General features: G+C 33.9%; 1 protein-coding gene and 1 long non-coding RNA gene across 2 annotated transcripts; one reads left to right on the top strand and one right to left on the bottom strand.

Moving 5' to 3' along the window:
* The first annotated feature begins 738 nt into the window (after window positions 1-738).
* LOC107060663 (uncharacterized) lies at window positions 739-4,277 on the top strand. Its single transcript, XR_001473452.1, has 5 exons — window positions 739-883; window positions 3,053-3,233; window positions 3,314-3,385; window positions 3,460-3,502; window positions 3,812-4,277. It is a non-coding gene; the product is annotated as an uncharacterized lncRNA (long non-coding RNA).
* A 3,329-nt stretch (window positions 4,278-7,606) lies between these two features.
* LOC102603951 (subtilisin-like protease SBT1.7) lies at window positions 7,607-9,898 on the bottom strand. The gene has a single exon (XM_015308741.1). The coding sequence runs from the start codon at window positions 9,896-9,898 to the stop codon at window positions 7,607-7,609; it is 2,292 nt and encodes a 763-aa protein (XP_015164227.1).
* Window positions 9,899-22,273: the final 12,375 nt, after the last annotated feature.

The following is a 22,273-nucleotide window of genomic DNA, read 5'->3' as shown; positions in this document are numbered from 1 at the left end:
GAGAGGGGAATGAAAATATATGTATATATACAATTTTCTCTCGCTTTATACAAACACAAACGCATTTTATACAATTTGCGTTTTTTGTATAAAGTGAGAGAGGCGAGTGAGAGAGCGAGATCTGGGAGAGGGGGAGAGAGGGGAACAAAAATATATGTATCTATACAATTTTCTCTCGCTTTATACAAACACAAACGCATTTTATACAATTTGCGTTTTTTGTATAAAGTGAGAGAGGCGAGTGAGAGAGCGAGATCTGGGAGAGGGGGAGAGAGGGGAACAAAAATATATGTATCTATACAATTTTCTCTCGCTTTATACAAACACAAACACATTTTATACAATTTGCGTTTTTTGTATAAAGTGAAAGAGATGGCGAGCTAGATCTGGGAGAGGGGAGAGAGGGGAACGAAAATATATGTATATATATAATTTTCTCTCGCTTTATACAAAAATGAGAGAGGCGAGGGAGAGAACGAGAGTGGCGAGCGAGATTCACCAGGAGAGAGGTGAAATAACAACAGTTTGCTACGAGGTACAACTAAATCAAACTATATTTATAGTATTTAATTTGAATTAATAGTTTGCTATTATATACAATTTTCCCTATAAATTATCAAAATATAGTGAGATATACTGAAAGTTGACCTAACAAATGAAATTAGATAAATTGTATCTAATAAAACTTATTATATTTATCTCTTCGCTATTTATGAAATTATTTTCTTCGCTATTTATGAAATATTTTCAAATATGGTAAGAAAACGAAGCAGCATTACAGTTGCACTGTCTAACGGAGATTGTCTTGGAGAAGCTTCAAATTTTTAGTTTTCCTTTGCAAGGATTGAGAAAATTTTGTTGTGATTTCTCCTCACAAGACAAGGTACAAGTCTATAACGTTTTCTCTTTTCTTCTTCATACAGTTATTTGACTTATGTTCACAAAACCAAGTCAGTGTTAAGATGCCCCTTACATGTTTGATAAAATGTCTGAAAGATTTTAGCCAGTTTTGTTTCTTTTTGGATAGTCCCAATATTGGAGTATTCAATCACTTCCCAGTTCCCACAATTTACTTTGTGTATTGTATATAGAACTACAAATGCAAATGGTGTTCCATGATAATATAATAACATAAAGAACAGACCTTTGTGCACACAATAAATTCAGACTTGAAAAATGCAAATGCTAAGCAGTTATTCAACTTTGTCACTTCTTTCTCTTATGAAAAAACAATAGTGGAGGTTATTTGGGATCAAATGCTGCAGACTTTTAGAAACAATATAGTGAACTTAATGCCATTATATGCTAGCATGCTTTTTCAGTTTGTTTAAGCTTATTCTATGCATTCTGTCAACTTCACATGAGTTATCCAGAACAGCAACTCATTGTCAAGATGCGTGAAGCGAACCAGCACAATTGCTTTACAATTCAAAAGAAAACACTTCGCTTGTTTTTTCTAGTTACAATTTCACATCAATGACAATTTCAAGCGCGGAGATATTTTAGTTGGAGGGATGGAAGAGCCTAATTAGGATCTCCTTATATAATTCAACTACTTTTTGGGAGAGCTAGTTGATCGCGAAGCACATTTAAAGATCATTACAACAATGAGAAGCAATTACAGAAGTTGAATGTCATGGTTAAAAGAACAATTGAGAAATGAAAGAAGAAGAACAAAATTGTGGCCAAATCTGATTGTACTAGTCATTTTATCTGCCTTTTTAAAATTAAACTTGTTACGAATATTTTCCAAGTTCAATGAAAAATATTCTCATTGCCTAAAAAGTATTTGTTTGCTTCTTCTTGAATAACTGCAACTATACTGTTAATTCTTTATTTTTGCAAGCTGAAGTCTAAAGAGTGAGACATCTCAATAGAGTTTTAACTCTTCATTTTTGTCAACACTCCAGACCAGTAAGAACCAGCAACAACGAACACTTTTGACACCGTTACTGATTCGCACCAGCAAAAATCAGTAGTGATCACTGCAAAACAGCAAAAAACAACAATTTGTATTATCTCTTCTTCCTCGACTAAAGTTGCCCTAGATTATCCTCCAAAGTTCTGATGGAAATAAACTTTTAGTTTTTAAAGCCTTGCTTCGCTGAAGGTGGAAAGATCGGGCGGGAGGGACATACTTGGGAATTTGAGGGAAAGCTTGGCATGTTCCAGTATTGGTGCCATGAGCTTCTTGACAGTTTTTAACCGAAGGATGAACTTTGCCACTTTTTAAATAGTACAAGAATGTACCTTAGGTTTGGGCCACAGCCCACAGTAGAGGGATGTTTATAGCCAAAAATTCATAAAAAGAATCACAGGTATATGAAATTTACCCTGGAAAACAACCCCAGAACCATGAAGACTCTTGATTTGGCCAGTTTGATCCATTGACTACTTTTGTTTTATGCTTCCAGAAGGCCTTCTTCTTTCTGGTAAATCTGACTGTCCGTCCGTTTCCTTCTCTGTGTTTTCCCTCTCCAAGCAGGTGGACTCACTGTACGTTTCTTTGCTGGTATCAGTAACCTTTGTCGCTGTGTGTTTATTTATTTTCCTTTTCATTGTTCTGTTCTTTCTCACTGCAATTGTTTTTCAGAATTTCCGTTTCGATTGATCTCATGGACTATTGGATACAGCTTTCCCTTCACGCGATTTCGTCACTTTAATTTTTCCCTTACCGCGAGAGCTTTTTTATGTTACTTTTCCAGCATCAATGGATACATTAAGTTTTCTTTATTAATTAACTCTACATTACTTCTTCCTTGTACACCATTGTTTATTTTCCTTCTCTCCTTTTAGCTAATATATCACCAGGCCTTCTCTAACAAGCATGTAAAAAGAACTTGAAATGACCAAATATTCACAGAGTTTATAACATACTGATATTACAAGTGATAATGTTAAAGTAATGAGAGAAAATAAAAGCTACTATAAAGAAAGTGAAGCAGGAGTGCACACACTTCCTTGTACATGTGAAAATATTTAAAAGGGAGAATGACCTAATCAAATCTTGTTGCATAAAACTAACTTGATGATCTTGCTCTTCGTCCTGCAGATTATCAAATAGAAAGTCCACCTTGAGTTGCACATGGTCATTATCAAGACCTATTGGATTTTGTTGAAGCCGCACCCTTGTTCTTGTTGGCAATTGTTACTGAAGGAGCCCTTAGAGCCACATTAAAGTTCTTGTTCCTTTTGGTTGATTCAGGAAAATGTCTAAGTGATATCAGCCTCAGGTGCATAGATTCTTCAAACTCTTCTTGATCGTAGTCATTAAACTGATTTATAACATCCGAAACCTTATGTAAATGAACAGCCTTACCTGATTTGCTAAAATCAATTGTTGATAGTGCTGAGTACTGAGTTTGATTTCTCACTACCAATAAAGGTAATTGAACTTCAAGCCCATCAACACTCACCCGAGTGTTTGCATTGTTGTAAACTTTTGTGTTTTTTTTCCAGGTTGACTTTTGCCTGTTTGATTGTCACAATTATTGCCGATAAAGTGAGCTTCCAAACATCTTTTTTCTTATGAGTCGATTGCTTATATTTCTTGACCTTGTGTCTGCGCCTAAGCATGTCCTTTGAAATATCTCTCTTCAAGTGGCTTAGTTGTTGATTGGCTTCATCACAAAGAGATACTTGGATTTCATTTCTATGTACGGTGGATATTGTAGACTGTTTCATGTTAATTTTGAACTTTTAATGGTCTCGAAGCCTTCTATTTTTGCTTACTAGTCATCATGTAGTGCTAGGTGTATAGTTGGAGTTGTACTAAAGTAGATTTTTTTTTTTTTTACTTTTTGTGTTCTAGAGGTAAATGGTTTCATAGGCAGAAGGCTAATTCCTGAACTCTGGTGGTTGAACGGGGGATTTTGATTAAGTTCACCATGGTTGCTACAAAAAGACGGCAAGAATTTCATTCTCTCTCTCTGTCTTTGGTTGATTCGGGATAATCCGACTTTTGTGATTGGGTTGAGCTAAGAAGTCCTTGCTTTCTTGTGTTAATTGCAGTAGAAGACTCCATGGGGTATTAGCAATAGGCTTGTCTGGCTTTGAAGAGTGGCAAATACACCATCTGGTATAAAACTGTCCTCAAAACTCTTAGAAAGTGTCGAAACCCACTGGGTGCAAACAATTTCTGAGGGCCATCGGACTGGGTAAAACCTGAATTAACCGTGGTGCACTTGCGGGAAACTCCTTGCCGAGGGCCTGTGCACCCCCGGGATTAGTCGGGGCTCAAAGAGACTCGGACACCCGGTGCAAATCAAAAAAAAAAACTCTTAGAAAGTGTAAATGGGCTTAGTGAACTTATCACTCCAATTCTGCTTATTTGATGAGCATACAGTGATGATGTCCAATGTATCCCTGAGTGTCTAATTGTATTTCATCATGCTTTGGTTTTTGGTGAACGCTTGCTTTATTTTGTTAAGATAGTAAAAAGCAGCTGATTTTTAGCTAAATACTATGCGAAGCTGGTTTTACATAGGGTCTGCTTTGACTGCTAGATTAAGATATGGTGTAGAGGAATACACTTTTTGGCCGAGCACTCACATTTATGTATATGTCACGTATCTTTCATTTTTTCTCTGGTCAGTGTTGAACTTGTTTCAACTAAGATACTGCAGCTGAATGTTTTCGGAGTGAACCAACGGCCATGGTCTGACTGGTTTGGCATGAGATCTGAAGAGGTCGTCTACCAGAGGCAAGATTAATGGTATTGTTCTTCATGTACATGTTTGATCTTTTTACTGAAACTTAAAGGATGAGAAAAGATATTGATGAAAAAGGATTTTATCATTATGTTATTAGTGACCATGTGGTGTTCTTGGTAACGAGGCATTGGAACATTAAGTCCATTACTCGAATTTATTGTCTGAAATAGGAAAAGCAGTAATACTGATTGTTGTAATGTTAACTGATAAACATTTAAGACTACTTTGGAAAGCAAAAGCAGCTGCAGAAGAAATCCAAGAATGCATCCCGGGTAATTCAAAAACTTTTCAAGGCTAAAAACTATCTAATGGAGAGGTGTACAAAAGGCTTCAGGGTGATTTCCCAAAGACTTCCCTGAGGAAGTTGGTGTGCAATAACAAGGGCAGTCCCAAATGGATTTTCATCTTAATATTAGCTATTATGGAGAGATTGGCTACAAATCATAGACAAGTGAAGCAGAGCCTGTTCTATGCAGTCAAGCAAATAACCGATGGAAAATATGTCTGTTGTGATGGAATAAACTCCTACAGTATCCAGAGGTGTAGCATGGGATGGGAAGAGGAAGTAGCATGGGCGGTGAAACTGTCACGCCCCGAGGCTATCCCCTTACGTAGACACGGGGACCTAGGATCACGAGTGACCCCAAGCTAACCCCGCTGGCATATCATAAACATACTTAAAGATTTTTAACGTAATAGACATATTGTGCGAAAGCTAGAAACATATCATAAAATGAAATGATGGGGAATACCCATTTTAAGTCTGAATATATATAACTGAGCAAGAGTTTAAGACAATGAACTATAACTCAAATACTAAAGCTGAATCTGTCTATGTCTGAAATAAGCCTCTAACTAACTAGAGATGATGAGACATGCCTCCAGCTAACTCTAGCAAATACTGAAAACTGAAATCAAAAGACTAAATATAGAAACATGTCTATTGTCCTCGAAAAATGAGGACTCACCACTGAAGCTGTTGAAGTGGAGATCGGGAGCCGATCTATTCGAAATCTGGATGATGAGGACCTGAACCTACATCACGAGAAGATGTAGCACAGAGTATGCGTCAGTACTTGAAAGGTACTGAACATGCAGGCTAGAATAAAGCTGAATAAAACGTATAATTGAACAAAGCGATAGAGCAATGATATAATCTGAACATGATAAATATGCTAAACATGCTGGATATGAACTATCTGAATGTAATGACCAAGTTTATAACATACTGAAACTGAATACTGAATTGTAACTGATAACCTGGTCAAGACACTAGAATCTGTCTGTGGGAGCTACTAATAACCGACATAAAACCACATGAGCTAATTGTGGAGTCCGATGTATATGCCTCATCGAGAGGACCAATATACCTTGCCAAGGGTATAGAGGCATGACTGTTGTGATCACTAAGTATAATGCCCACAGAGGGGACTTACCTACGGCGCACGTAGTTCTAGGACTATGAGGGTGACTGACCCTAGTCCAACTCGGTATTAAGCCTACTCCCAATAGAATGTATGGAATACAACAAACTGTAATAAACTGAATAGCTCGAGATTCAGACATATCAACTGAAAATGCAAGATAATGAAACATTCTTAACTGGAGCATGTATAACTGAATAAACTGACCTAGAAAGTGTAATTCATGAACTAAACGAATCTACACAACTAGGGTTCTGAGTTTCAAGCAAGAACTAGGCAATAATTCCACGAAAACATGGTAATCTGATTTGGATTAATCTAACAACTGAATCACAACATAAATCTGAAATTCTAGAAACCCTACGTCTAAGCATGATGTAGAGAATCAAGAATCTGACTGAATTCTAGGGACTTAATGGGTGAAAGGAACCCACTAGTGAAATCCCACATACATGGTGACAAATTTCACAGAGAAATCTTTCGATTTTGGGGATGGAACAGACGAAACCTTGCTGCGTTCTTGGACTAGGGCTTGGTCGACTCTTTCTCCTTCTTTTCGTTCAACTTGATGAATTTTTTGAGGAATGAGTTGACTAGGGTAAGTTCTAATTTAGTTACTAGGCTAAAACTGACCAAAACCACGTAGTTTAGGGGTTAAACGACGTAGTTTAGGGGTCCAACGCATAGGGAAAAGACCAAATGACCCCTGACTTAAAAGCTGTCGGGGGTCACCGACGGACCGTGGATGGACCGGCGGTCCGTTCTGGTCGGTCGTCGTTCGCGACTGGGAGTTGAAGACTGGGGGTCTGACCTACGGCCCTGGACCATAACCGTGGTCTGACCTACGGTCCTAGGTCCTAGCGTAGGCTGATCCTTAGCAGAAATTTTATGGGTTTCTGGGATGGGGCTGCAGGTGGCCAAATCCACGGACCCCACCTGCGGTCCGTGGGTGGCAACCGTGGGTTGCACCTGAAACTTTTGGAAATCTGCTGGTTGATCTGTTTTTGGATACGGGGTGTTACAGAAACATTGCAAAGGCAATAGTAGTTGAGGTTCATTTTATCTCATGACTTCGGCTGCTGCAACTTATCACATCTGGGCAGAGAGAAATGCAAGGATTTTTCAGCATAACAAGTAAACTCTCTGTGCTATTGTTAGATTACTTATACAGGAAATAGCTGGTTTAGTGCCAAAACTGGCTGATTATATGCATCATCTCAATTTTTGCCCACCAGCAGTGTAGGAGGATAGTAGTCACGAAACGTGTTAGAAGCATCACTCGAGTGTTTTCTGGCGCATGCTGTTTTTTATTTTGGCTTGAGCTGTAATTATTCAATTGTTAATAAATAAATGCTTGTTTACCAGAAAAGAAGAAGAAGAAGAAGAATTACTTCTAACAGAGAACTATCAAAGTTTAATAACATTGATAAAGAGGAATTTTAAACTGATTACATTAACTTTCCAAGATAACTAAAATACAATGAAATAAAACAAACAATGTGCCAGGAAAGTACAAAGCCAAAGTGAGCTTCTAATGACTTCTGTTGAAAAATTATTGTTCCCGGTGTTAGACAACAATAACTTGATAGATATCGGACTCCTAACAACATGATTATCGGAAATCCATGATATCGACCCTTCAACAAAATCTCCAGAAATTTCACCCGTTCGGGTGAAGGATATCATATATCTGGCTTGTTGGTTCACCTCAGTGAAGACAAGTTTGGTAGGCTCAACCAATGTATGAACGCCTGGAATCTGAGTGATGCTAACAAAATAAGTGGTGTTTCCATCACCAACATTTGTAACTATCCTTGTATATTTTTGAATCTCTGCTCCAAGTATAATGGAGTAAGAAGGATAGTTCAACTCTGCTTCAGATATACTTGATATCAATGAGCAATTCACATTTTGATGCGCAATGAACCCAATCTCCATGTTTGTGTAGCCTAGGCCACACAAATATTGAGTGTAGTTCATTGGGTTGATATCATATATTAGCCCCGGATTACTTGCTTTTGATGGATTAACGTGGCCAGAACCAATAGCAAGCACATCAGCAAGAAATTTCCTTTCATCAAGGATGGGTTGACCCTCGTGGTTGGATTGATCAGCTGTAGTCATAATTGCAGATTTAATTGCAGCTGGAGACCAATCTGGATGTTCAATTTTGAGCAGAGCCACAATACCGCTTAGGTGGGGGCAAGACATTGAGGTGCCAGACATGATGTTGAAGGTAGAATTTATGTCCTCCAATGAGAAAGGCCATGCAGCAAGAATATTTAATCCAGGGCCGATAATGTCAGGCTTTAGTATGCCTGGGCTTAGTTTGTTTGGGCCCCTGGACGAAAAAGCTGCTATAGATGGTGCATCGTTAAAACCCATCTTTGTTCCTTTGAAATCGATACCTGCCCTGGCAGTGGAGGATGATTTAATATACGCCTTAATCTTTTCCCCATCAGCAAAACTCAAAATCGTTGCCGGAAGGACCTGAGCAATTTCAAGAATTGTATCGCCAAAGACCTTTGTATTGACAAGAATCATGGTGACGCCCCCCGCGTCCTTTACCGCTTGGCCATGATAATTTGGAAGTGTGTCGTCAGTGTCACTATCACAAACCACAATTTTTCCCTCCACCTGAGCGGCTTTTAGTGCTCCTGGTTCACATTGGGCAGTCTCCTCACTGTATACCACTGGAAATAAGGTACGAGGAAAGTTTTTAGATTGGAAAAGTGATTGACCATCATATGATTCCCCGTTTCCTAGCACGGTTGTGGCTATTATTTTTCTATCATGTGTGCTGGCACCAACTGTGAGAGTCCAAGGTGCCTCATTAAACAACGTAGCACGGCCTGGACCATTGTTACCCGCAGAGGTGATCACGGAAATACCATTCTGCATTGCAGCGAAAGAACCAACAGCAGTGTAGTCATCATAAAAGCTTTTGTAAGGTCCACCAATGGAGATTGAGATAATGTCTACACCATCATCAATCGCGGCATCAATTGCAGCCAATATGGCATCATTTGGACAGCCATGCAGTGCACACACCTTGTACATGGCAATATGGGCAAGAGGGGCCATGCCAGCTGATCTGCCATTGGCATTGCCAAATACATTTACCTCATCAACAAAGTTTCCGGCAGCCGTGCTTGAAGTATGTGTGCCGTGACCTTCCTGATCAAATGGTGGATCAGTAGAGCCACCCAGAAAATTCCTTGCACCAATGAGCTTATTGTTGCAAGTTACAGTTCCACTAAACTCGCACTTTCCTTTCCATTTAGCTGGTGGAGGCGGCATGTTGTTATCGTGGAAAGAAGGATGGCTTGGTGTAATCCCGGTGTCTAGAACCCCGATAATTACACCCCTTCCGTAATTGGATTCTTCCCAGACACCAAAATGTTGTTGCAACCCCAAAAAATCAGGAGTATGCGTGGTGTGCAATGCCAACATTTTTTGTGGCGTTGCTGAGATGAATCCGTTTTTCTTTTCCATTTTTTTCACTTCGTCTGATGATAATCTAGCTGAAAAGCCAGAAGCCACGTGACGGTAAGAGTGAATGATTCGTGAGGATTGATCATCCTCAGAATGAAGAGCAACTCTCGGTAGGAAGGACCGGTAGTAGCTCTCGAAGTTAATGTTATCTTCGGGCAAACTTACATGAATTATGTAAGTTTGCAAATCATTTTCAGCATTATTGGGATGGAAACTCAGCCAAAGAGTAGAAGTAAATATGAAAATAGAAGGTAGCAATGGATGCATGTTTACAAATATTTGTTAGTTTACTACAAGAATTTGAAATACAGAAAGGCTTGGTGATATTAGATGAGTGGTGTTTCAGTGTATCTTCTCTGTTTGTTGATATCTTCTATATATAGAGTTTGTTGTTGATATAACCATAAATTATGCATGCATGTGATTTGCCTAAGAGTAGTGTAGTAGTAATTAATTAAAGGCTACTAATATACCTATTAAAAGAGTGTAGACATATATAGCTAACAATTATTTATAATATATCGTTTCCTTTTTTTTCATCTTCTTCTCTATCAGTAAATAAAAATTAATCGACTAAGCAAAATGTGTCAATATTTCATTTCTGCAATTTTAGATATATGAGTTTTCACCTTTTATTTTCTTTGCAAGATTCTCATACTAATTAAATATGTGTTTTTAAAAAAATTGTGACTAATTTGTCATGTATCCTAATACTTTTCTTTCTAATGTATTATTCTTCAAATTGTAATGTGTTGAACTTGCTAGCATGGAATTGCAACAATACGGAATGAAGGTTTCGGTTGCAATGAATGTCTCAATATAAAGCTAGATATATAACATTATATAAAGTCGACAATCAAAACAATATAGTATATCCAAACGTTAACAATTATGCATCCAAACAAGTATGTTTCGTTGTCAACTTAAATTGATGTTAACTTTATATGTTAGCTGGTCTGTATACGATCGAATATAGCAACTTTCTGCCATCTACTATTACAAGGAAATTGTTTTTCAAATAACATTATTTGTGTTATGTCTTATGCATTGTTTTATTTGATGTATTGACTAATTAAATATATTATATAATTTCTAAAAAAAATTATTTATAAAAATATCCTCCACAAATACATTGGGCTACAATTATATATGTATATATTTGACCATTGCTAACTAGTAGTTAAAAATGGGATGTGCAATAAAAATTGAAGGTAGTGATGACATACCTAGAAATAACTTGAGCTATAAATTTTGGATTTTTCCATAAAATTAACAAAAAACTTTAAGATATAATAATTTATTGCTATCTCATTTTATACAACTATGTTGTTGGATACATGTGCAATTTTTCTTAATTTGTAGAAAGAAAGTAATTCCACATTTGGGCTGCCTACATGTTAGTTACTATTAGTTGGTTACTATTTTAATTTCGTCCCCTATGTACTATAAATTAATGTCCGGTGTAATATTCTCTTGTTTGGATTAAAATTGGATTTTCATATATTGTGTCCGTCTTAAACCAAAAAGGAAATATATGAATACATATTAAAACTTAATCCATTTAAACAATGACTCTGATTTTCTATATTAAGGTCAAAAAGTTCTTTTGTTTGATAAGTAAATTATTATATTTATCAAAGTGGATATGTAGAACACAAATTGAGAAGAACTCATTTATAGCAATCCAACTATCTTTCTTTTGTTTTGTTTCTAATTTAAAACCGCATGCATTTTAATTAACTTCGTACGTAAATATGGTCCATCTTTGATCAGTTTGCATTAATTTAATGTTTTTTTTTTGGTTTAACATTTTAAAAATTCGATAATATTTGGTTTGATTTTAATTTTATTAAAAAAATAATTGAAGAAATAACTAAACAAAATTGAACCAATAAGTATATTTTTTGAACAATTTTTTATGCAAAAATGCAACACTAGTGAGAAAAAATAAAGTATGAACCGTCACTTATTGTGTAACAATATCGATAGCTTATGCATTATTGAATAGATTTATACTTCCTTCATTTCATATTAATTGATCACTTTTCATTTTGCACTATGCTTAAGAAATCATAAATAAGAAGATAATTTTACTAATTCACCCCTTAAACACTATGGTGATATAGAAAAAATTTAATTAAAGCTTTCTTGATTTAGTAAGGTGATCAATTAATGTGGACAACTATTTTTAATATAATGATCAACTAATATGAGACAAAGTGAGTTTTGTTTAGTGCATTGGATCAATATAAGCCGGAAGTTAAACATAAAGAGATGGAGGTTCGGTAAGTGTAGGTTATTACTTACTATATATATAGAGGGAGTCGATTGAAAAATAACCCATGCTTGATGACTAATGAAGGGGGGAAAACGTGAGAAATGTTGCACTCATTCATTTTCATTCTTGATAAGTTGGGTAGCATTCATTTTCATTCCAATTACTTTCTTGGAAATGATATGTTGCACGCCTTCCTCATTCCAATGCCACTTTGTGATCATCTTGTGTGCAGGTAGCCACCAAGGGAGTTGTCACTTACATGATTTGCCTATGTCCACACTATTTCAAGCATCTTACAAATGACAATTTAAAAATGATTTTTTATAAATTAAATTGAAACAAATGAGAGAATTTAGTTTGCTTAGAGCCACAATTTTTTTTTAACATATTAACAAATGAATTATCAAGATAAGTTGAAAAACCATTAAAAATAATTGTCATTTGAATTAGATTTGCCCCGTCAAAAAAATTAATAAAAAAAACAAGACTATAATCTTATTTTGTGATATTGACTTCTTCATTTTTTACTAAGGAAATATTATACATTTTAAATTTGATCAAGACTAATTTATTTTAAATGATGAGTTCAATGAAAATAGTACAATTATTCTTACACATTACCAATATCAAATTAATCTTCTTTATATTCTAACTTTTGATAACAAAAGAAACAAAATTAAGATATAATATTAATTTCAATTCCTTGACATGTAGTTAATTCAAAATTTTCAAATTAAAAATAAAGTAGAAGCTAAAATATATAGTTGAACATAGTAACTTTCTTTATATTTTTGACATATGAATAATATCCTCTCAATTATCCATAGACAAATATTGTTAAACTTAATTTTAACTCTCAATTATATATAATCATAATTAGAACATTGGAACACCTAAATAACAATGCTACCATTCATACTTCTATATGACAAAAAAAAGTTGCTATAAAAAATACTTTTTCTTTAGCTAAACTTATAAATTTAGATAGATGAATGATACATGAAACACATTAATATTATCCCATTGGATTGGAATAATTTTTTATTTTATTTAAAAGTCAATATATGATAATGAAAATGAAAATACAACTATCCAACTTGAAGTTGTATTTCAAGTTTGAAATTATTTTTTCATCCCACTTTCCACTTTTAATTTAAGCATGAACATTATTTCAAATATTATTTGCAATTAGTATAACAAAACACGTCTCAATCTTCCTAAAAATCAAATAACATGATCTTTTTAAAAATAAATCTATATTCGAACACCTACTTAAAAGAAGAAAAAGTTGTTTTAGGAATGTTGAAATTGTGAATGGACTTCGCATATTTAAAATTATATCTTAAATAAAGAATTTTGTAAGAATAATATTTTGCATCATCTTTATTTGTTACGTTCTTTCTTCCTCTTGTTTGCTATCACGTTAATCGCCCATTGAATTTTGTTTTAAACACTATGTAACCCATAAAAAATCATCATTACATGCAATTAAAATCAATATAAAAAAACAAACAAAGTAAGTAAGGACATAATTTAAAAAAATTAAAAAGAAATATTAATATTGGCAAAGAATATGGCACCATAAAAACCTTTGAAAATTATAGAACTTCAATATAATTTTCAAATGTTGTTTGCTTATTTTCAATACAGGTTCTTGGCTTTCTCTTATCATATAAGAGAGTTCACGCTGAAGCAGGTACGTCTTCGTCGATGTGCCTACTTCAGCGTGCTTCGAAAAAAATTTAAAACCTATTTTTTTCTATTTTAATTTAATTAGTGTATAATTTTTTTAAAATTATCCAATTCATTTTAGCTATTCTCTTATTATATAAGAGAGAGTTCACGTTGAAGCAGACACGTCTCCGTCGACGTACTTGCTTTAACGTGTTTCGAAAAAAAATATAAAATATATTTCTTTTGTTATATTTAATTTAATTAGTGTATAATTTTTTCGAAATTATCGAATCCGTTTTAGCTATGATTTTTAGTTTTAAATTCATATTCTTTAGTTATAGTTTTATTATTTTGAATGTCGATAATATTGTTTATATCTTGTAACTATCTTGAGTAAAAATCAACGATCGATAATGAAAAAAACTTTAATTATGGACATCTTAACGGACCCTTTCACATTAAATTTGTGCAAACAAAAAGTAATTAACAACTTAAAATATTTAAAAATCATATTAAAATTTATTTAACTTTCAAAATTTTATCTATATCACATATATTAAAATTAAAAAAATAACAGATATTGGGCTCGTGCTTACACATGCACCTGTGTCTAGTTTAAGTATAAGGGAGTGTTTAGATTGATTTTTTTAACTGATTTGTAAACGAAAGGCAAAAGTTGGAAACACTCAACTTTTGGCTTTTGATTTATTTTTTTAAAATTTTTTCAGTTAAGCACGTTTTGTTTTCTCACACATTTTCAAAACTTTTAAAAAAAAAAAACTTAAAATAAGTTAATTCAAATACTCACTCCAAATACCCACTAAGTAACGTGACTTTGAATTTTTAAATTAGTAATGGTTCCTTCTCTTAATGATGCAACTATGGAGAGAAAATGGTACTTATACGGAAAGAAACAAGTATAACATTAATTTTTGGAATTGTGTTGTAGTTATAGCCTTAATTACTGAAATGTAATGACGTATTTTCTTTTATATCTAGAATTTAACAAAAATTTTTTAATTATAATGCAAAAAAAAAACTTTAAAAATTGAGAAATTAGATAAATATCTTGCTTGATCTCTCTATATATTCCCCCTTTTAATTCAACAATATTAAATGTAAATAATTATTTTATTAAAGATTGATAGATTAACTTTATTTGGTTGTTCAATTAGTTTAAGAAATATATAAGAGAAATTATCAAAAACAAAAAAAATATCAATGCTCGACTAAGAAGAGTGTCACATCATTTTTTTATTACTTTTATTATTATTATTATATTATTATTATTATTATTTCTATATTATTATTATTATTAGATAATAATAATATGTAAATATCTTTCTTTTTTTTTAAAAAAAAAAGGAAATCTAATTATGTTAAAAAAAATTGGGAAAATGCATAAGTACCCCTCTAGACTATGACCGAAATCCCATAGACAAACTTAAACTTAAATAGAGTCCTATTACCCCTAAACTAATTTAAAATGGAATAAATACACCACAAACGCTGACATGTCATAGAGAGTGTGCACACTCTCTTGAAGACAAGTGATGAGTGCACAAATTGGACACATGCCATTTTTTGATTGGTAACTTTATAATTAGTTAGTACACATATATATTGATAAAAACTTATATATATTTAATTATTTTTATTTTTTTCTTTGTAAAATATTTATTTTAATTTCTTTTCACTTTAATTTTTTTAATTAAATTATTATCTTTTCACTTTTAATTATTTTTAATAAATTATGTGCATTTAAAAAAAAAACAATTTAAAAGTATCCTTTAATTTTAATGTTTTAATATTTTTATGTTTTATTTGATTTTCTTCACTTATTTTGATATCCGTTCAAAATTAACTTATTTTAAATACAAGACATTTGAAATCAAATCAAAATGAAAGACAAAGAAAATAAACTCAATAGAACAATAAAAAGAAAAAACAATGAATGTAAGTAAAATAATAATTTGTACAACACAAATTAAGAAGAACTCATTTACAACAATCCAACTATCTTTCTTTTCTTTTGTTTTTAATTTAAAATTACGTAAGTATTATCTTTTAGTTACTTTGCAAAATCCCCAAATCTTTAACGTATGTTTTCACTAATAATAGTACTTTTATCTTTAATTGGTATGTAAATTCTCAAATAGACACTTATTCTCTCCTTTCTGTTTTTGCCATTCAAACAGCTCTTTCACTAATAACACTTTTATCTTTAATTGGTATGTCTCTGTATTTAAGTTAAGTTTAATGCACTAAACTGAACAACTTTAACATGAAATAGAGTTGTTATACTGATATACTCTGTCAGTGTAAAAGATAGCTACAAATTTAATCTCTTGAAAATGTACGATTCGAAATATTAAAAATAAGATTTGTTATCGGCTGTAATGTTAAAAACATTCTAGATGTAAAAAGTCATACAAATTTATTTTATCATACAGACGTCGCAATTCTATAGTTAGGGGTGTTCGCAAATTTATTTTATCATACAAATCGATAAATATCTATTTTATTTGATTTTAATAATTTTAAAACCGATCAAATTAATATGATTTTAATTTTAATTAATAACCGATTTAAATCAATTCGTGAACACCCTAGGCCTGATTGCCCGCACACATCTTGACCTGAGAAAAACAAAGAGATGGAGGTTTGGTAACTGTTGGTTATTAGAGTAATTACTTTTGATAAGGATACAAGTATATGATTTCCTACTTTCTATCTTTATAACTTTTAAATTAAATATTTTATCACAAAGGATTTTTCTGATTGATCTAAAGAATGTTTAGACTAATACATTAACAATGAGCTTAGGATTTAAATTATCACACTGCACACATTTATTGATTCGTTGGGGTCCTATCTCAACTTTCGTATCTAACTTTACTATTATTTTGAGATTATGTAATACTCTCTTTATTTCATATTAATTAAATTTATGAGGCATACACTTGTTTTAAAAAACGGTTTGAGAATATAATTTAAATCATACTTTTCACTATTGTCATTTATGAAATCATAAATATAATTTAACAAGTAGTGCAAATTATCCTACAAAATATCAGACAACTTTAAACAATTCAATTATTTTGATCAATGAAAAAGGCTTCAAAATTCATTTAATACAAAATAAAGGGAGTATATATTTTCACATACTTAATTCATTTATTCCTCTGTTGAATGTATTTTCAAATTTCATACTACCAAATTGCAATATAGAACGTCATTAACTTAAGGGAAAGATCCCCATTATTATTATTGTCTATTATTGTTCAATGGTGCACTGAATATAGACCACATACACAAATTAATGAGAGGCCAATGTCATTTTCTTTGGTACTTCTATTAAAATTCTTCTATCTATTTATTTTGTTAATTTATTCTTATATTCCACTCCCTCCATTTTAAATAAGTAAATCGTTTGAGCTTTTTTTCAAATAAGTAAATTGTTTAAAGGTTAAAAGAGTTGTTAGAGATTTTTTTTTTTAAATTTTGCCCTTCATTTATATCTTCTAGGTGATGATAATTCAAGAATAGTTTTAGAATAACTAAAAGGGCAAAAATGGAAAGTGATGTTTATTTTTATGACAAATTAAACATACATGAGGGGTGTGCACTGTTCGGATTAAACCGAATAACCAAACCAAATCAAACTGAATTTTTATTTGAATTGGTTTTTTGGTTTTTCAGATTGGTTTTGGATTAAAAAATTACTTTGTTTGATTTTTTGGTTTGGTTTTGAATTTTAAAAAATAAAAACTGAAAAAACCCAAATTATATATATATATATATATATAAAATATATGATGATTACGTTTATATTTTATGTTTGAATTACATCTATAATAGGTATACTTATAAGTATTGTGTTTTAAGTTTTACTTATAATTTATATTAGAAAGTATATTTTAAGGGATTAAATATTATTACTTTGGTTATATATGTTATTAATTATTGACATAACCGAATAACCAAACCGAAAAAAAGCCGAACCGAATAGAGGAAAACCAAACCAAACCAAATTTATTTTGGATCGGATTGGGTTACACTTTTACAAAACCAAAAACTGAAAATCCAAACCGAATAGTGTAACACCAAAACGAAAAACCGAATGCACACCCCCTACGTACATCGCACAACTCTTCACTTCTAATAACGCATTCATGTTGAATTCTTTAAGAATACACTATATTTTAGAAAAATTGAAACACATACCCATAAACATTTTGAAGAACCGGAGCAAACATAGGCTTACCTAATAAGCAAAGCATCCAAGAAACAAAGAACTATTCAACAGAAGACAAGATTTTGAACTTAATATAAAAGTAGATAATTCAACTTCATCATAGATAGACAAACCAAGCAAAAAGAGTGAAGCAAAAGACACCATCTAGAACAACATAGGAAAAGTAGAGCAAAAAACAAAATACAGAACAAACAGGGGAATTAATAGCAAAGACATTAATTTATTCATTTATGTTGTCCATGAAGACACTAGTCAACACACTCTTGGACTGCAGCGAAGTCTTCAGCAGCTTCAATGCCTCAACAAGTAAATAATATCAGTGTATTACTACTAAAAGTTTTCCAAATAATGTAACAACATAGTTAGTTAGAACAGAAAATTTGTATACCTCATCCATTTCTCTTTGAGAACACCAACATCCTTAATACTGAATTGGTTGAGCAAAGTGATACTTGAAATAGTAGACATAGGCTTCACAACCAAGTCATCCAACACCATGTAAGTAACAACCCCCTTCACCAATCCTCCATTTGATGCTACCACATTTTCTACAGGGGGTTCGACATATGTCATATTTATGTACATAGTACATCCACATCTCGAAGTAGGGCAATATGATCGAGGATCATCAGTCACATAATCACTATGGGTAGGGCACCTATAAAACTGTTTTTGAACAGGGGAATTGTTGATCAATAACAGAGGTACTGAAGCTGCTGATTTTGGTTTTAAAAGAGTGTCCTTTTTCTGATTTGGTTGAATGTATATATTATCAAGATTCTGAAGGCTCTCATACAAGTTCCCTAAGCATCCAACCATTCCTTTGGTGGTGAGAAGCCTAATGACACTGCCTATTGGCAATGCCAAAATGTGAAATAGGAAATCAATACTGTCACGACCCGATTTCTCAAGTCATGATGGCACCTACTATAACCCACCAGTAAGTAAGCCAATCCGTAACCCGGAACAACAAGTAATGGGTCTGAGGGTAGAAACTAAACAAGAGTAGGCAAATAACAATATAAACAGGCGGAAGCAAACCAAAACATACATACAAATAAAGATCCCTCCCAGAACCTGGAAGTCACTAGTACAGAGCTACTAACAAAATGAGTACAAGTCCCAAAAGTGGACAACAGAGACTGGACTGTCTCGAAAGGTAAAAGACAAGTCTATATATACAGATGGAGACTGAAATAGTACAAAACGTCGTGTGCTCACTCCCGTCTCCGGATCAGTCTGCTCCAAGCTCGATCAACGCTGGCTACTAGTGCCCGGACCTGCATCACGAAATAGATGCAGAGCGTAGCATGAGTACCAAAACAACAGGTACCCAGTAGGCATCATAGGCCGACTGAACTTGAAAAGTAAAGGCAATATGAAAAGAAGGAATAACACAAACCGAAGTCAAGAACTAAAATCTAACTAACAAGGGAATGCACACGAGTGTACAAAGAACTAACTAAAGTAATCTATAAGCTAACTACACCTAACTGGGCCCCCATAAGCCCAGAAGGTACACTCGTGCGCAAATTAAATAAAAACCCGAACGGACCCCCATAAGCCCGACAAGTACACAAAATAACTATAACTAAAGAGAATTGCATAAAAGAACCCATGAACGAAGAACATCGAACCAGAACCTCAACCCTAATTAGTAGAATCTGACAGTACGGAGGCCGAACCTCGAACCGGATGCTCACCAGAAGTACCCAAGTAACCAATCACAAGTAACAAGTATAAGAGGCCAGAACTCTAACCGGATGCTCTATATAAGTATCTGAGCAATAGAGGCCGGAACTCTAAACCGATGCTCTATATAAGTAACTGGGCAATAGAGGCCGAAACTCTAACCGGATGCTCTATATAGGTATCTGAGCAATAGAGGCCGGACCTCGAACCGGATGCTCACCAAAAGTACCTAATCTGCGACACGCCGTCCACACATAGCCAATCAATGAAATTCCTTGGAACCAAATCGAAAATCAAATTCAAACCGCGAAGTAGAACTAGTGTCGCCGATGTAACTCGTGAAACCGTAACATCGGGGGAAATAAGGATAACTATAGTCGGAGAAAGAGTATCGCCTAACTGAGGCCCAAACTATCAGACTCTAGTCTGCTATACCAGTCTACATGGATCTAAGCCGGCCGAGCGACGTCGGGGCAAAACTAAGGCCTATTGGATCCGAATAATATATTTCTGAGGCAAGCCCTAATCAAACCTAAACTAAGGCCCAACATTCGTCAAATAAACAATAATTAAGCATGCAAGCACTCCACATAGCGAGGAGGGTCCGTTAATAAAACAAAGCATGCTTACAGTTACCCGATAATTCCCGAAATAGGCCGAACACATGATTTCTTAACACCTATGTAGGATTCAATAACTACCCAAATCCCAACTAATCAACATGTATTCACATTCTCGAGCTCAATCTAAGAGAGGGAAACTGTAGCCTACCTGTAGGCCGATCACACGCGCTCCAAAATCACTCCTTCGGAGCTTTCCCTTTTCGAATGGTCTCGAAACGCTGCCCCGCTATCAAAAATAGAATCACAACGTTATTACAGTCGTTTAGACACCAAAATCACAACAAACGGAGACGGGTCAATTTTGGAGACAAAACGGGATTCGTGGGATCCGCGCAGGAAATTCCGAAATTAACCCCAAAAGTGGGTCCTAACAAGTTTCCCTCAGCTCATATCCCAAAATGGGACACAATTCAAGGCTCGGGAACAACACACTACCAACATACAACTAAAACCCAAATTTTCTCAAAAATTAGAAATGGAACAGCAGTGAATTTACAAAAAACGAGCGGTCTACAGTAAAATCTGACAACACCACAATGTTTTCCTCGAAAAACCACTCAAGATAGCCTCAAAAATCACCAAAATCGGATCTAAAATGGCTAAGAAAACAAGTCTCAAAAATTTCCAAAATTAGGCTCACAAAAAGGGTGAGGCAGCAGGTATTTTTCAAAAATTACCTCAAACGGGGAATCCAAATCACTATCCGAGGTCACCAACAAGTTGTCCTCGAAAAATCTCACAACTTTGCCATTTGAATCACCTAAATCGGTTGAGACATGAGAGAAAGATGAGGGTTTGAAGTTTGGGAAAGTTGGCTGATTTTCTGCAATTTATTGCAGAAAATCTGCAACATTTCCAAAACTTAAAATTCCGATGGGGTGTTCCGATCTCGTTCGGAACCCCGTGCACGCAAACGAGACATGCAACCACACCAAATTCGATATTCCAGACTCAACGGCGCAGTCGAAATTTCCATCAGAGGTCATTTCGATAAAAAGTGGGTCCCACTTTCAAAAGCCATTTTAAATCAAAACCCACAAAAGGGCTCGGATAGATATCGAAAACCTCCAGACACAAAAGAAGGGTCAATCTAGACCAAACTCGACATTCCGAAGCTAACCACGCTAACGGAATTCTCATCCGAGCGCGTTTACTCAGAATGTTGACCAAAGTCAAACTTAAGCCAAATTTCAAAGGCTAAAACGCCTAATCGCACCGACTCATAGTGAAAATCTCGAGAGTCATGTCGACCATGCTACTAGCCTAAAATGACCCTTCCGGAGCTGATGGAATCGTCAGAATTGGATTCCGATGTCATCTTCTTGAACTTTTGATCGAAAATGATCGTTCAAGGTTCATAAGCTCCAAAACATAAAAACTCGCACCAAGACCAAACGAACGACCATGTGACCGAACTGTCAGTCACAGCAAGTCATAAATGAATTGGGGTCGCTATAGGAACGCTCTAAACGACACACAGAAGGCAAGACACAGAAATGACCAAGAGGGTGGTCATTACAAATACATTCCTTGCCAGCCTCAGCAAACATAACTTTTTTGCTTTTGTTGTCTATCAATAGCTTCATAGTAACCTTAGAAGCTGTCATATTTGTGAAGCAACAAATTTAGAAGAGATTGCATGATATGAACAAACATACTTTTGCTATATATATTACTACTATATAGAAGTGAGAGTTGAGGTGTACCAACATGTGTTTGGCCTACTTTATTCAACCATGTGTTTGATCTACTTTATTGTTACTCTTTTTATTTTAAACATTTATTTTAAATTTTAAAATATTGGAAATTTTATGTTAAAAATTTAGATAATAGAAAAAATGATTTATTTAACTTTTATCATCATCAATACTACTAATTTATTCGACGTTTTTTCTTAATCTTCATCTCATCATTAATGTTATTTATATAATTTTCTTAAATCACTTATTTTTTCTTTTTTTAACTCTTTTATATATATAAAAGTTGGATATGTAAATAATGATGTGACATTTCTTAGAAGCTAAGATTACTATTTATCTAATTTCTCCAATTTTTGAGTTTTTTTGTCATACTAAATACAATATGTTTTATTATAATTACATTCAATATAGTAAACA

This window comes from Solanum tuberosum, unplaced genomic scaffold (assembly GCF_000226075.1).
Source record: "Solanum tuberosum cultivar DM 1-3 516 R44 unplaced genomic scaffold, SolTub_3.0 scf00087, whole genome shotgun sequence".
NCBI lineage: Eukaryota > Viridiplantae > Streptophyta > Magnoliopsida > Solanales > Solanaceae > Solanum > Solanum tuberosum.
This window is presented reverse-complemented; position numbering and strand designations above follow the sequence as displayed.